This window comes from Marmota monax, unplaced genomic scaffold (genome assembly GCF_021218885.2).
Source record: "Marmota monax isolate L192 unplaced genomic scaffold, Marmota_monax_Labrador192_F-V1.1 WCK01_AAM20220418_F8-fsc00111, whole genome shotgun sequence".
In the NCBI taxonomy this organism is placed as follows: domain Eukaryota; kingdom Metazoa; phylum Chordata; class Mammalia; order Rodentia; family Sciuridae; genus Marmota; species Marmota monax.
Window position 1 is genome coordinate 2,589,903 of NW_026695067.1, and position 13,833 is coordinate 2,603,735.

Below are 13,833 nucleotides of genomic sequence, written 5' to 3' on the forward strand. Positions count from 1 at the left end.
TGAAGATCCCAAACATAACATTCCCCATTCCCCATTCCGTCTCTACTTTCTGTCTCTGTGAACCTGACTATTCTAGGTATCTCATAAAAGTATAATCATATTGTCTTTTTGTGTATGACTTATATAATTTATTGCAGTGTCTTCAAGGCTCATCCATGCTGCGGCATCTGTCAGAATTTCCCCCCCTTTTATGGCAAAATAATATTTATATATATATATATATATATATATATATATATATATATATATATATATATATCTTTTTCTTTGTCTATGCAGTCATCCATTGATGGATGTCTGGGCTGTGTCCTCTTTGTGGCTATTGTGAAGAATGCAGCTATGAACATTGGTGTACAAGGCTCTGAATTTCTGGTTTTGGGAATGTATCTAGGAGTGGAATTTCTGGATCACATGGTGATCACATGCTTAACTGTTCATTTACAGATGTGTTCATGTATTCATTTTGCAGTACTAGGGATGGAACCCCAGAGCCTCATGCATGCTAGGCAAGTGTTCTACCGCTGGGCCTGACACCCAGCCCCACACATTTAATTTTTTGAGTAAATGCCAAACTTTTTTAGAGTAAATGTACCATTTTACATTCCCGTCAGCAATGCAAAAGAGTTTCACTTTTTCCATATCTTTGCTAACACTTGTTAATTTCTTTCTTTTTAAAAAATCAAATAGCCAACCTAGAAGGCAGGAAGAGATATCTCATTGCGGTTTTGATTTGCATTTCCCTACTAAGGATGTTGGGCATATTTTCAAGTGCTTATTGGCCATTTGTTTAACTTCTTTGGATAATGGCTATTCAAGGCCTTTGCCTATTTTTTAACTGAATCACTTGTCCTTTATTGTTGAATTGTAGGAGTTCTTTATATATTTTGGATACTCATCCTTTACCAGCTATATGATTTGCAAACATTTGCTTCCAGTCTGTGAATTGTCTTCACTCTCCTGATGTTGTCTTTTCATGCACAAAAGTCTCATTTATTGAAGTCCGATTTATCTGATTTTTAATTTTGTGGCCTGTGTTTTAATATCATATTCAAGAAATCATGGCTGAACGCAGTGTTGTGAAACTATTCCTTTATATTTTCATTTTAGAGTTTTATCGATTTAGGTGTTATGTATAGGTGACTGATCCACTTTGAGTTAATTTTTGTGTGTGGTGTGAGGTAAGCTTCCAACTTTATTCTTTTGCAAGTGCATATTCACTTTTCCCAGCACTGTTTGTTGAAAAGACTGTCTTTTGCTCATTGAATGGTCTTTTTTTTTCTTTCTTTTCAATTGATTTTATTTTTTTAAAATACATGACAGCAGAATGCATTACAATTCTTATTACACATATAAAGCACAATTTTTTATATCCTTGTATATAAAGTATGTTCATGTCAGTTCATGTCTTTATACATGTACTTTGATTATTTTTGCATTACAATTATTATTACACATATATACCACAATTTTTCATATCTCTGTTTGTATATAAAGTATTTTGACACCCAATTCATATCTTCATACATGTACTTTGGATAATGATGTCCATCACATTCCACCATCCTTGCTAATCCCCTGCCTCCTCCCTTCCCCTCCCAGCCCTCTGCCCTATCTAGAATTCATCTATTCCTCCCATGCTCCCCCTCCCTACCCCACTATGAGTCACCCCCCTTATATCAGAGAAAGCATTTGGCATTTGGTTTTTTGGGATTGGCTAACTTCATTTAGCATTATCTTCTCCAATGTCATCCATTTATCTGCAAATGCCATGATTTTGTTCTTTTATTGCTGAGTAAAATTCCATTGTGTACATATGCCACATTTTTTTATCCGTTCATCCACTGAAGGGTATCTAGGTTGGCTCCACAGTTTAGCTATTGTGAATTGTGCTGCTATAAACATTGATGTGGCTGTGTCCCTGTAGTATGCTGTTTTTAAGTCCTTTGGGTATAGTTCAAGGAGAGGGATAGCTGAGTCAAATGGTGGTTCCATTCCCAGATTTCCAAGGAGTCTTCATTGAATGGTCTTGTCACCCTTGTCAAACATGAATTGACCATATGTCTGAGGGTTTATTTCTGACTTTTTATTCTATTCCTTTGGTCTGCAAGCCTGTCTTTATGCTGGTACCATACTATTTTGATTACCGTAGCTTTGTACTAAGCTTAGGAATCAGAAGTGTGTCTTTGTCACGGTTTGGATCTGGAATATCCTCCAAAGGCTCAAGTGTTAAGGCATAATCCTCAGTGCGACAACGGTCAGGCATGGGGATTTGAAGAAGTGACTGGATTACAAGGGCTTTGGCCTCATCCGTGAATTAGTCACAGCTGAATGAATTTTTGGGCTGGTGGTGAAAACTTTATATGGTAGGCCTAGCTGGAGGACCTTTGGGGGGCTATATCCTGTCCCTGGCCCCTTCTTCTTTCTCTTTCCAGGCTACCATAAGGTGAGGAGCTTTCCTTTACCACAACCTCTGCCATGATGTTCTGCTTTGCCACAGGCCCAAAGAAATGGAGCCAGCTTACCATGGACCGAACCCTCTGAAATCAAAATAAATATTTTCTTCTTTAAGTTGTTTTTCTTAGGTATTTTGTCACAGCAACACAAAACTAACTAACACGATCCTCAAACTTTTTTCTTCTCTAAGGTTATTTTGGTTATTTGGGGTCCTGAGTAGCAGTGCTTTTGTTGTTCCCATTTTATGGTTGAAGAAACCGAAGTTTGGGACTTTCTGACAAACCTTCTTTACTCCCTGAACCTGGGCACACTTAGGAGTCACCCTACCTTAGAGAGGTCTCTGATGTTGTCTTTTCCTGCACAAAAGTCTCATTTTATTGAAGTCCAATTTATCTGATTTTTATTTTGTTGCCTGTGTTTTAATGTCATATTCAAGAAATCATGGCCAAATGCAGTGTTATGGAGTGGTTGACTCCTTCCTGTGATTGCTGTACCTTCTGGCTTCCTGAGTAGGCTCATGACTTCCCTAAGGCCCCACCAGCTCTCACTCTTCTTTAAGGAGGATCTGGAGGGAAGACTGGCAGCCCAGGTCACTGATCATGGTGGGCCCTGCATGAAACTGATGTCCTACCTGGACTTGAGAGGACTGTGAAAATCAGGACTTCTACTCCTTTACTTTGAGGACCACAGCCTCTGAAGCAAAAAGAGACTCCCTTCTTGGTGTCTTCTGAACATGTGTCCTTTGCTGTGGACCAGCTGTGAGCCCATGCTCCCAGGCACAGAGACACTGGACTATGGGTGGTAGGAATGCCCAGAAAGTCAGGGAGAATGGTTCAGGCCAGCAGAGGTGGGAAGTTGGGTAGGAGAATCAGCATGGAGGTGTGGACTGGTGTCCCCAGAGCTGTCATGAATACTAAACGCTTGGCATAGGCCATGGGGTTCTGCATAGCACAGGGAGCAGCTGCTGTGTTGGTGGTATCTGTGATGATTTTCACTTAGAGACAGAAGAGGGTGGAAGTTGACCCTGGAAACAAATATGTATGACTGATGGTGGGGCCAGGGAAAGACCAGGGATGGAGACTAGGCTTCAGGCCAGGGCAAGAGTAACCATGAGGCTGCTGGAACTTTATCCAAGTTCTCAGATAACTCCTAACCCTAGAGAAAAGGATCTTGTACACAGGGTCCAACAGTCTGTCCTACCCACGTGGAGGCTGAGAATGAAATGTTAAATGGCGAATGTTAAATTAAATGATAAATTCCGGGGGCTCAGGGCTCCTTCGGGCAGCACCACTCCCCAGGGACAAAGGGGCAGCATCTCATTCTATTTAGAGATGTACTTTCCCACAGTGTGGTTCTACACAACATGCTGGAGCAAAGCAATTTCCCAGATTCTAACGCAGAGCTCCTTCCTTGGAGGGCGCCATCTTTGCTTCCTACTTTGACTTTAGAACCCAGTGAATGCCCTGCTTTGATTCTGCTACACTCACTGGTGGCCCTCCACTTTCTGAGCCTCTGGTCCTTGTCAGTAAACACTGTAGTATAAATTGGCTTCTATGGTTAGAAGACTGAGACTCAGAAATGTGCATGTTAATGGCTAAGCAAGGGCAAGGAGCCCCATGGACAACCCCCAGCCCCACAGGTGTGAGAACCCATCTAACCCCAGGATCAGAGGCATCTCAGTAAGAGTCCAGGGTCGTTCTGAGGCACAGGACCTACTGAGACTGGCAGAGAAGTCTGAGGGGCCTTCTCTGGAAGGTTCAGAGGTCTCTCCCTACTTTCAGGGCAGGAGATGAGGATAGGTGTGGGGCTTCCTGCAGCTCCAAGGGCCCATCTCTGTTTCTTGAGAAAGCTCCAACTCCAGGGGAGGTTGCCAGTCCTTACTTACACCAACAGCATTTATTTATTCATTTTCTTTTGGTACTGGGGATTGAACCCAGGGGCACTTAACCACTGAGCCACATCCCCAGCCTATTTTATATTTCTTATTTAGATACAGGGTCTCACTGAGTTGCTTAGTACCTCGTGGTTGCTGAGGCTGGCTTTGAACTCGGGATCCTCCTGTCTCAGCCTCCTGAGTCGCTGCTTTGACAGGCGTGTACCATTGCGCCCGGCTCATCCCCAGCCCTTTTCAGTTTTTATTTCGAGACAGGGTCTCACTAAGTTTCCTAAGTTGCTTAGGGCCTTGCTAAATTGCTGAGGCTGGCTTTGAGCTTGCGACCCTCCTGCCTCAGCCTCCTGAGAGGCTGGAATTACAGGCTGTACCACAATGTCCAGCACCCACAGCATTTCTGAGCAACAGAGCAGGGTGCCCCACAACAGCCCCATAAGGGCACAATGTACACGTGTTCATGCCAGTTTACAGATGGAAAAGCTGAGGCCCACAGACCGGGAACAACTAATCCAGAGAAGTGTCACAGCAAAGATACAACCTCACTTCTACTTCTCGTTTTTATTTCCTTTTTTTTTTTTTTTTTTTTTTTTTACTTTTAGTTGCTATGTACTAATATCCATGGCCACTGTTTTCCAGGAGCTCATTAGGTGTTGGGTGGCCTTTGCTGGACTCTTCTGTGCATTATTTCACTTAGTCCCTGCTCTATTTTTCAGAGCAGGGAACCTGTGCTCAGGAGGTTAAGTGACTCGCCCAAGATCTCACAATCCTTGCACATAGAATTGATCAGAACCAGGACTCAATGCCTGAGTTCTTCCCACGCCCCACTCCCCGAAGTTGGGCCAGCGCTCCCATGGGAGGTCCTTGGCGGGTGTAGATGGCATAGGAGGGGTGGTGCCTGCAAATGGGAACGTGCAGGGACAATGCCTGGACCACTGGTGCCTGGATCCAGTCCCTCTGTGGTCACTCACAGGCTGCAGCCTCTGCAGCAAGGAGCCCTACATGGGTCATCACAGGCAGGCCCTGGTGGTGGCTATCCTTCCTGTGAAGACAGCCTGGGACCCTCCTGACTTGCTCTAAGGGTCACTGTCTCCTCCAGGGGGCTCAGGTTCTGGGCAGTTCAGTTTCCTCCTTCCCTGCATTGACCACCCCGGTCCCACCGCCTCCCTCCTACACCTGCCCCACCCTCGGCCTCTGCTGGACCTAGGGAGTCCTGGACTGCCTCGTCAGCCTGGCAGGGGCGCTAGAGGGGCTGCGAGGGAAGGCCACTGAGCTTGTGGGGCCTCAGTTCCTTGTGTCATGCGAGGTGTGATAGTGCGGATGGCCCCAGGGCTCTCAGAGGGCTAGAGGGGATGCTGGACCAAGAGGATGGCTCTGTGCCCGGCTGAGCCCACCAGGCCCCATGGCTCCCTTCCCCTGAATTTTGACCTGCCTCTGGTCCTTCGTGCCCCCTGGGCAGGTCCTCTCCCCTCAGGGCCTCCTGCTGCCTGGGTGGCACCACACCTCCAGCTCCTTGTCCCACCTCTGGGCTTTCGCACTGGCACTGCCATGTGTCCTCTCCCCGCCCTGCCCCTTGTCTCTGGCTTTTCTGCACATTAGGGATTCATAAAGCAGGAGGAAGGGCAGGGACTGAGGCTGGGCGCGATGGAGCCTTGGGCAGCCAGGACCCCACAGAGGAGCCGGAAGATCCTTCCGTCCTCCCAGGGGAAAGAGCCAATGTCAAAGAACAAAGCTGTCAAGCCAGGCCTTGGTCACCAGCCAGGGGCCCACAGGGCCAGAGGAACCTGTCCTCCAGGCCTTCCTCGTCCTTGTCACCCGCAGTAGCTGCCCAGCATGACTGGGATGAGACGTCAAGCTGGTGCACAGTGGTCCTCCTCAGGGCTCTTGTGGTCCTCAGGGGGTTTCCCGAAGGCTCCCAGGCTGTCTCTGAGGGAGGCCCACGGAGGCAGGGGGCTGACTGGTCAGCTACAGGCCTGTGGCTCCCCAGCACTCTGGAGCCTGGTGTGGGTCCAGACACCTCAGGGCCTGTCCTGCTGGCTGCCCAGCTGCGTAGAGGGGAGGCCCTGCAAGGCCTGGGCAGCAGCCATCAGACTAAGACTTGGTGGAAGGCCGGGGAATTCTGGAAACCCTTATCTGACCTCAGGGTCCTGTGGCCTAGCTGGCTCCAGAGTAGCTCAAGACCCATTCACGTGCTGGGCTCTCTAAACAGTAAAGGTCTGCCTTGGCCCTCTTGGCCCTCTTGGCCCTCTTCCTAATGCCTGGCCTGGACCATCTCAGGAAAGCTATAAGGCATCCCCCATCCACGTGCTTGTCCAGGGGCCCCCCAAGGCTTGGTCAGGAGACACCTAGACACAAACCCCCTAGTTTGACACAACATCTGAGGCTGGAACCCCCTCCCAGGACCCCCTGACCTGCTTATGAACCATGAGTGGTTGGCACTAGTGACACAGCTTGCCCTGTGTTCTGAATCTGGGGCCACTTGACTCTTGGAAGGCCCTTCCTTGTACTGATCTGGGGGTGGCTTCCCAGTCTCCACCACCAGGAGAGTTGGCCTCTGGAGACACCATCCCCCAATGCTCTCTTTGCTCCTGGTGGCTCCACAGAGACCTGTCGGTGAAACAGCTTTCCTCCAGGGCTTCGGCTTGGCACCCTCTTCTTACTCATCCTTCCTCCCAGATCCTCCCAGCCAGCAACTGGCCTGCTGTGGCCACCCACTCATCCCTCCTAATCATACCTGCATGTCTGGTGCTCTGCCCTCCTCCATTTGCCAACCAATATGGAAGTGAGCACCATTCTAGGGTAGTACCTGGGGAAGGGGAAAGAGCCTGCCTGCCGCCCGGGGACGTCTCTTCCCTCAGCCTCAGTTTCCTCACCTCTACAATGGGAATAATTAGACCGACTTCAGAGGACAGTGGTCAAAAGTAGAGGGGACAAGTCTGTCTGGCTTATTTAAAGGGACTGGGAAATGAGTCATTGAATCCATAAGCAAGAGTTCTGGTCCCCTTGGGGGCACCTCAGGAACCAGCAGTCACAAAGCCACATCCTGTTGAGGGCTTCCCTTGGTGCTTATCCAGCCCTTCATTTGGCGTGCTTCTGAGCATTGCCTGTGCAGGCGCTGGCCACCAGGTCCTGCGGGAACCAGACAGAAGCGCCCTCCCCAGCAGCCGCTGCTCACTGCCTCACTTCTCCAACAGACCTCAGTCTGCGGGAGAAAAGCATCAGGGAAGGCTCTGCGGTGAAGGGGCAATGGCAGGCGCCGGCTGCAGGGTCCCTGCCGGAAAGCCCTGTGAGCACGAGGGGCAAAAGCAGCCAGCGCCACGCTCCTTCTTGGCAGAGGTGCAGAAATGCAGGTGGCAGCTTCTGGAGGAGAGAGAGGCCTTCCTCCTGCCCTGTCCTGTCTCTGCCCCCACCAGAAAAAGAGAGTCTCTTAGTGCGCATGAACCTGGGAACAGCGGGTTTCCTTGTGGCACACACGAATGGTCACGTTCACCCCTCCGCCTTTCCCCACCCCCTTCATCTTTAATGTCTCCCTTCTCCTTTCATGTCATTCCCCGCCTCTAGATTTCACATATGATAGAAAACACGTGATACTTGTCGTTCCTGGATCTGGCTTAGTTTGCTTAACGTGATGATCTCCAGTTCCATCCATTTTCCTGCAAATTTCAGGATTTCATTCCTCTTTATGGCTGAATAATTTTCCATCGTGTGTATATATCACATTTTCCTCATCTACTTATCCATTGGCACATAGACTTATTCCACAACTTGGCTACTAAGAGTTGTGTCAGGGGCCGCGGATGTGGCTCAGTGGTAGAGCCTAGCATGCGGGAGGCCCTGGGTTCAATCCCCGGCACCACATAAAAACAAACAAATAAAATAAAGGTATTGTGTCCATCGACAACTAAAAATATCTTTTAAAAATAGTTGTATCAGGATGTGTAGGTATCTCTATAGTATGCTGTTTTTAATTCCTTTGGGTTTATACCCAGGAGTCCTAAAGCTGGATCATATGATAATTCTATTTTTAGTTTTTTGAGGAACCTGCATATTGATTTCCATAATGGCCACACTGATTTACATTCCAACCATTAGTGTCTCCAAGTTCCCTCTTCCCACATCCTCACAAATATTTGTTGCATTTTGTATTCTTTTTTATGGTGCTGGGAATTGAACCCAGAGCCTTGGTACATGAAAGGCAAGCACTCTACCAACTGAGCTATATCCCCAACCCCACTTTGTACTCTTTTTTAAAAATATTTTTAATTATAGATGGACTTTATTTAGGTTTTTTTTTTTTTTTTTGTGGTGCTGGGTATCAAACCCAGTGCCTCACGTGTGCTAGGCAAGCGCTCTACCACAGAACCACAACCCAGCCCTATTTTGTACTCTTGATAGCCATACTGACCAGGGTGAGATGGATTCTCAATGTGTTTTTTTTAAAAAAATATTTTTTAGTTGTCAGTGGATCTTTTATTTATTTATTTACCTGTGGTGCGGACGATGGAACCCTCGCATATGCCAGCGAGCGCTCTACCACCGAGCCCCTGCCCCAGCCCTCAAGGTGGTTTTGATTTGCATTTCCTTGATGGTTATAGATGTTGAACATTTTTTTCACACGATCTTTGGCCATTTGTACTTATTTTAAGAAGTTTCTGCTCAGTTCATTTGCCCATTTATTGGTTGGGTTACTTGGGGGTATTTTTAGTGCTAAGTTTATAAAAGGTGATTTTTAAAAGGGGTTTTAATTCACGAAGGACCCAAGAGCATGTTAGACACTGGACACGTTTTCAACAAGAATTCTTAGCCTTTTACAAAATAGGATCTGAACTTGGTAGGGTGTAAGCAGGAAACTCGATTTTTCTTCCACATTCCAGATCTTGCTCCTTCACCCCTTGGGCACATGTTAGGTTTTTCCAGTCATTTCCAGACATATTCCAGGCCAGTCCAGCCTAATACTGCAATCTCATTCAATTTAAGTCTCCCAACTTGGAACAGGAAGCCTTTGATGCCGAAGGAGGAAAGGGGCTGTTTCTTCTCTTGCTGTGTTGTCCCCACGCTGCACCGACAGCCACTTCTGATGTCCCATGGACTGGAGTCCTGTAGGCCAGTGCCAGGGACAGGACTCAGCTTCCTGATGCTGTTGTGGCTGGTGATGGTGCCCCCAAGTGGCAGGTTCCCTGAACCACCTCTTTCCTCCTGGATCCACAGCAGGTCTTCCCCCCACCCCCATTCCAGGAGCCACTGTCCTTACCTGTGTCTGTCCACCTTCCTGGGATGCCCACCTTAATGGTGCACTCCATGCAGCTGCTTCTCTCTCTCTTTCTCTCTCTCTCTCTCTCTGCAGTACTGGGGGTTGAACCCAGGGGTGCTTTACCCCTGAGCCGCATCCCATCCCTTTTTATTTTGAGACAGGGTCTCACTAAGTTGCTGAGGCTGGCCTGGAACTTTCAGTCCTCCTGCCTTGGCCTCCCCAGTCTCTGGGTTACAGATGTGCTGCTTTTTGAGGCTCCTTTCTCCCTGTCAGGAAGCTCTCCTGGACCAAGAGTTAGCAGGCAGCTCTTTCGACCTTCCACAGCCCCCACCTTGATCCCAGGTAAAATTCCAGGGCTAGTTCTTGGATGTGCTGTGCACTCCTACCCCACGCCTCTCGCTTCCCTCTACCCCAGAAGCAGCTGCTGTGCCACACTCCCTGCTGAGTCCAGACTCCCAGGTGAGAGGCAGCCACCAGTCCCCATGGCTCCCCAGGTCTCCCCAAGGACATACATCTGTCCCCTGCTGGAGAGTGTCCTCTTGTGTCTGTGCCCCTTCAATAGCCAGAAAGACTCACAATGGAAAAGTGACTGACCAAGGCTTCCCACCTTATTCCTGGCAAGTGAAAAGTGTGACCAAATCCCAGGCCTTTCCCTCTAGGGTCAGAGGCTGAGTTGTCCTCTAATATGCTTTATATTCTAGAATTCCACACAAGGGACCTTTGAAAAAAACCTCTGCTTCCCTTTAAATGGTCCTGGGAATGGGGGAAGTTGTCGAATGGTTCATTTTTCTCTGCAGGGGCCACAGCTGGGAGAAGATTCTGCCTGGTGGCATGAGTGGGTAGCAGGCCAGGAAGCAGGAGGCAGGGCATGGGGGCTAGCACTGGTCCTGTGTGACCAGCTTTGAGGTTGGGGTTTTGCAGAGAGGTGAAGTAATGAAGGCTAAGTACCTGGGCAATCTAGGTTCAAGTCCTGACTGTGACCTGCAGGTCCCTGGGCAGGTTAGAGAACCTCTCTGTGTTCCATTTTCCTCGTCTGCAAACAGGAGTCGTGGTGCTGAGCCTGGTACCTGTTTTGGGGTAAGCTCTGATCCGAGTTTGCTGTTCTCACAGGATCATACTATTTCATGTGCTTCTCAGGTCAACTCCACGCAGTAAGAACCATTAGGCCCATTTTCACAGGGAAGGGAATTGAAGCTGAGTATGCCAGGGTCACAGAGCAGGGTTCGAACCTCGTCTGATCAACTCCTTCCAGTCTCTCAAACAAGGCTAGATGCCCCCTCTGACCCATAACTTGCTCAAAGGGGGCTGGGCCCTAGAGAGGTGGGCTGACAAGGCCAGGAGAGGTCAGCCTCCTGCCCCCACCACTTTTCCGATGAAGAAACCAGGTCCCAAGGAGGGAAGTGGCTTGCTTGGGGCCTTGATCTCTGTGGCCAGTCCCTGCAGCCACCAGAGTGATTGGGGGGCTGGGGTTGTGGCTCAGTGGTCAAGCACTTGCCTAGCACGTGTGAGGTCCTGGGTTTGTTTCTCAGCCCCGCATGTAAATACATGAATAAAATAAAGGTCTATCAACATCTAAAAATATATGTGTGTGTGTGTGTAGCCATAGGGGCAGGAAAAGGAGGAAGTGGTGGTAGATATGGAGGCTGCTTCTCTACCCAGCCACTGGGGAACGCTAGGCCCAGGCCGGCTCACAGGCCTAACATGGCACACCCCCAGGTCCACCCTGAGAAGGGGGCTGGGGGGCTGTCCAGGCAGGACAGGGACTTAGCCACTGCCCCTCCAGGCTGTGTGGGAGCATGCTCCTCCCACCCTAAGCACATCCTTGGGACAGAGCCTTGGGGGGTTTCCTGGAGCCCAGGGTGGCCACACACCAGGATGACAAGGCCAGCGTCACATCTGGCTCTAGTGGGCCTCCCTGAGGAGCGGACTGTGGCTGCTCATCACCTGGCACCCCTAGCCTGGAGCACGTCCCCACCCCACCCCATGCCACATGGCTGGGTATGGCTTCTGTCCCCCTACTCCAGGCAGTGCTTCTCTGCCCCAGCCTGGCACAGAGCTGGCCCACAGCCCATGGTGACTAAATTATAGTCTGAGATACAAACTAACTCTGAGGTAATTGAGTAATTGTTGTCAAAAGTTATCTTTTTAAAATAACTTGTTTCATGTTTCAAAATGAGAAGCTGTTCCTGAGCTGTCTACTGAATGACTGACATAGGGATGGGACTTTGGGACAGGTGGACTTGGGTTCAAATCCCATATTCTGCCCCTCACCCATGGAATGGCCTTGAGGGTGGGGGGTCACATCCCTGTTACCATCTTTATGTCCCGGGTCTTTGACTTTTCAGTAAGGTGGTGGCTGGGATGGTCTCAGTATGTGGCAGATGGACTCAATCAGTGGACACTGTGTTACTGAACCAGGCCACTTTTACCCGCCTTGTAGTATGATGATCACCAAGACGACAAGTTTTCCAAAAGAAAAGTTTATTCTCAGTGACTGAGCATGGCGATGGAGACACAGGTCTCAAATTCTCCTCCTCAAGGATAGGGCTTAGGGATATTCATGGGGTAAAGAAGTAGAGTGATTTTAAGGCATGGGGAAGGTGACAGGAAGAGAAGTTGTGGTATGTCACCAAACTTTATGGTTTTTCATGGGGACCTGGGTTCAGAAAATAGCAGCATCAGCCTGGTATGAGGGTGGAGTTTGGGGCCTCTTGATGTTTAAAGGTCACCTCATCGGACATCTGCACAGGCCCAAGTGAAGAATTGGTGGTTTGGACAGAAATGGCTTTCAAGTTTTTGACAAGTAGCCCAGTCACCTGTAACCACATGTCAGAGGTGTTCTCTAAGCAAAGCTAGCAGGACGCTAATGACAGAGCTCAGCTGCGAGGCCTCCAGAATTCATAATCTAAAAACAAACAAACAAAAACAAGCAGATAACTAAGGGGGAGCAGGGGGACTCCTTGGAGAGGTACAAATGCGAAGTGCTGATTGGTGTGGGGAGGTGGCTGTGGGCTGGCTGTGTCTGCTGGGGTAGGTATCAAAGTAGGATTTCGGCCTCCCATGGGTCCCAGAGACTGGGGTCTTATTCTTTTGAAGGTTTCATTCCTGAGAATGGCCCTCAGGTCCTTGAGGATCTGCTGAGCTGCACAAGTACACACTAGCGCTGGAAGCCTCTCTTTGGGGAAACGCCCAGCAGATGACTGTGGCCCATCCAGCTACAACTTTGATTTCAAGAAGGGCAAGGCCATGGGCAGGGCTCAGGTGACAGATGCTGAGGGCGAGCAGGAGGAAGTGAGGGGAGGTGAGAGGAGGGCGAGGAGGCCCGGGACAGCCTCTGACTGGTGCTGGGCCTTGCACAGTGGACCTGCCAACCCAGTTTAGATAAGACTTCTAGGTTCCTTTTTCCCTCAACAGCATCCTGAGCCTTCTCTCCCAGCTCTGAGCAATGAGTCAGAGCCCATCCCCTTGAGGAGGTGGCTGGGGTGGGGGTGGAGGGGGAGGGTGCGGGCTGGTGGAAGGGGGCAGGGCTGGGAGGCATTGTGGCATTGTGAGTAGCCCCAGTGTGGGGGGACAGGCACTTCCTCAGAACAGCCCCACCACTTGTGACCGTGGCTCACTCAGCGACACTCCCCCCAGCCCCCACACTGTGCTCTGCACGGGGGCTGGATAGAATTCTCCAGCCTGGACACTGTGGGGACCTGAGCTCCTGAAGACCAGACTTCAGGACCCTTGCCGCCCTCCACCGCTCCAGAATGGCCAACGTAGGTCTGCTTCGGCTTCTCTTTCTACTCTGGGAACCTCAGTAAGGACAGAGAAGGGCCCCCCTGGACTCAGGGCCAGGCGCAGTCGGGCGGGAGCAGCAGCACAGCCCGCTCTAAGCTGGACTCCAGCTTGCCTGGGTGCTGAGTCCCCACATCTTCCCCAGGGGTAAGAGCAGGCCCCCGAGAGTCCAGAAGATTCTTGTCCTAACTCTGGCCTCAGGCAAGCCTTTCCCTTCTCCAGGCTCAGTTTCCCAAGGACACAGGGGCACTAGAAAGATGCTTCTAAGTTCTGGGTGTCTGTGATCTTGTGACCTGAACACTGGTGTCCAGCTTGGAATGACCCCTCACAAGGAGGGCAGGAGGCCGAAGCTCCCAATTTGTTTTCTCTCCCTGCTGCCACAGGTTTCTGACTTGGGGGTCCAGAGGGAGGGCAGAAGCTGAGGGGGGCAGGAAGCGTGGTCTGCCGGCTTTTAATGGTC

At 49.7% G+C, this 13,833-nt stretch overlaps 1 protein-coding gene across 4 annotated transcripts in view; it reads left to right on the top strand.

The window, feature by feature from the left end:
- The window catches only part of Pstpip1 (proline-serine-threonine phosphatase interacting protein 1), a 41,473-nt gene that overhangs the window by 10,847 nt on the left and 16,793 nt on the right, over positions 1-13,833 (top strand). Inside the window, exon 1 of one of the 4 annotated variants that reach the window (XM_046428029.2) lies at positions 13,152-13,354. The exons of the other annotated variants lie outside the window; for them this stretch is intronic. Within the exon in view, the coding sequence (XP_046283985.1) occupies positions 13,346-13,354 (9 nt within the window). The 5' untranslated portion in view covers positions 13,152-13,345. Of the gene's footprint in view, positions 1-13,151; positions 13,355-13,833 lie in introns of those variants that run through there. 4 annotated transcript variants of the gene reach the window in all.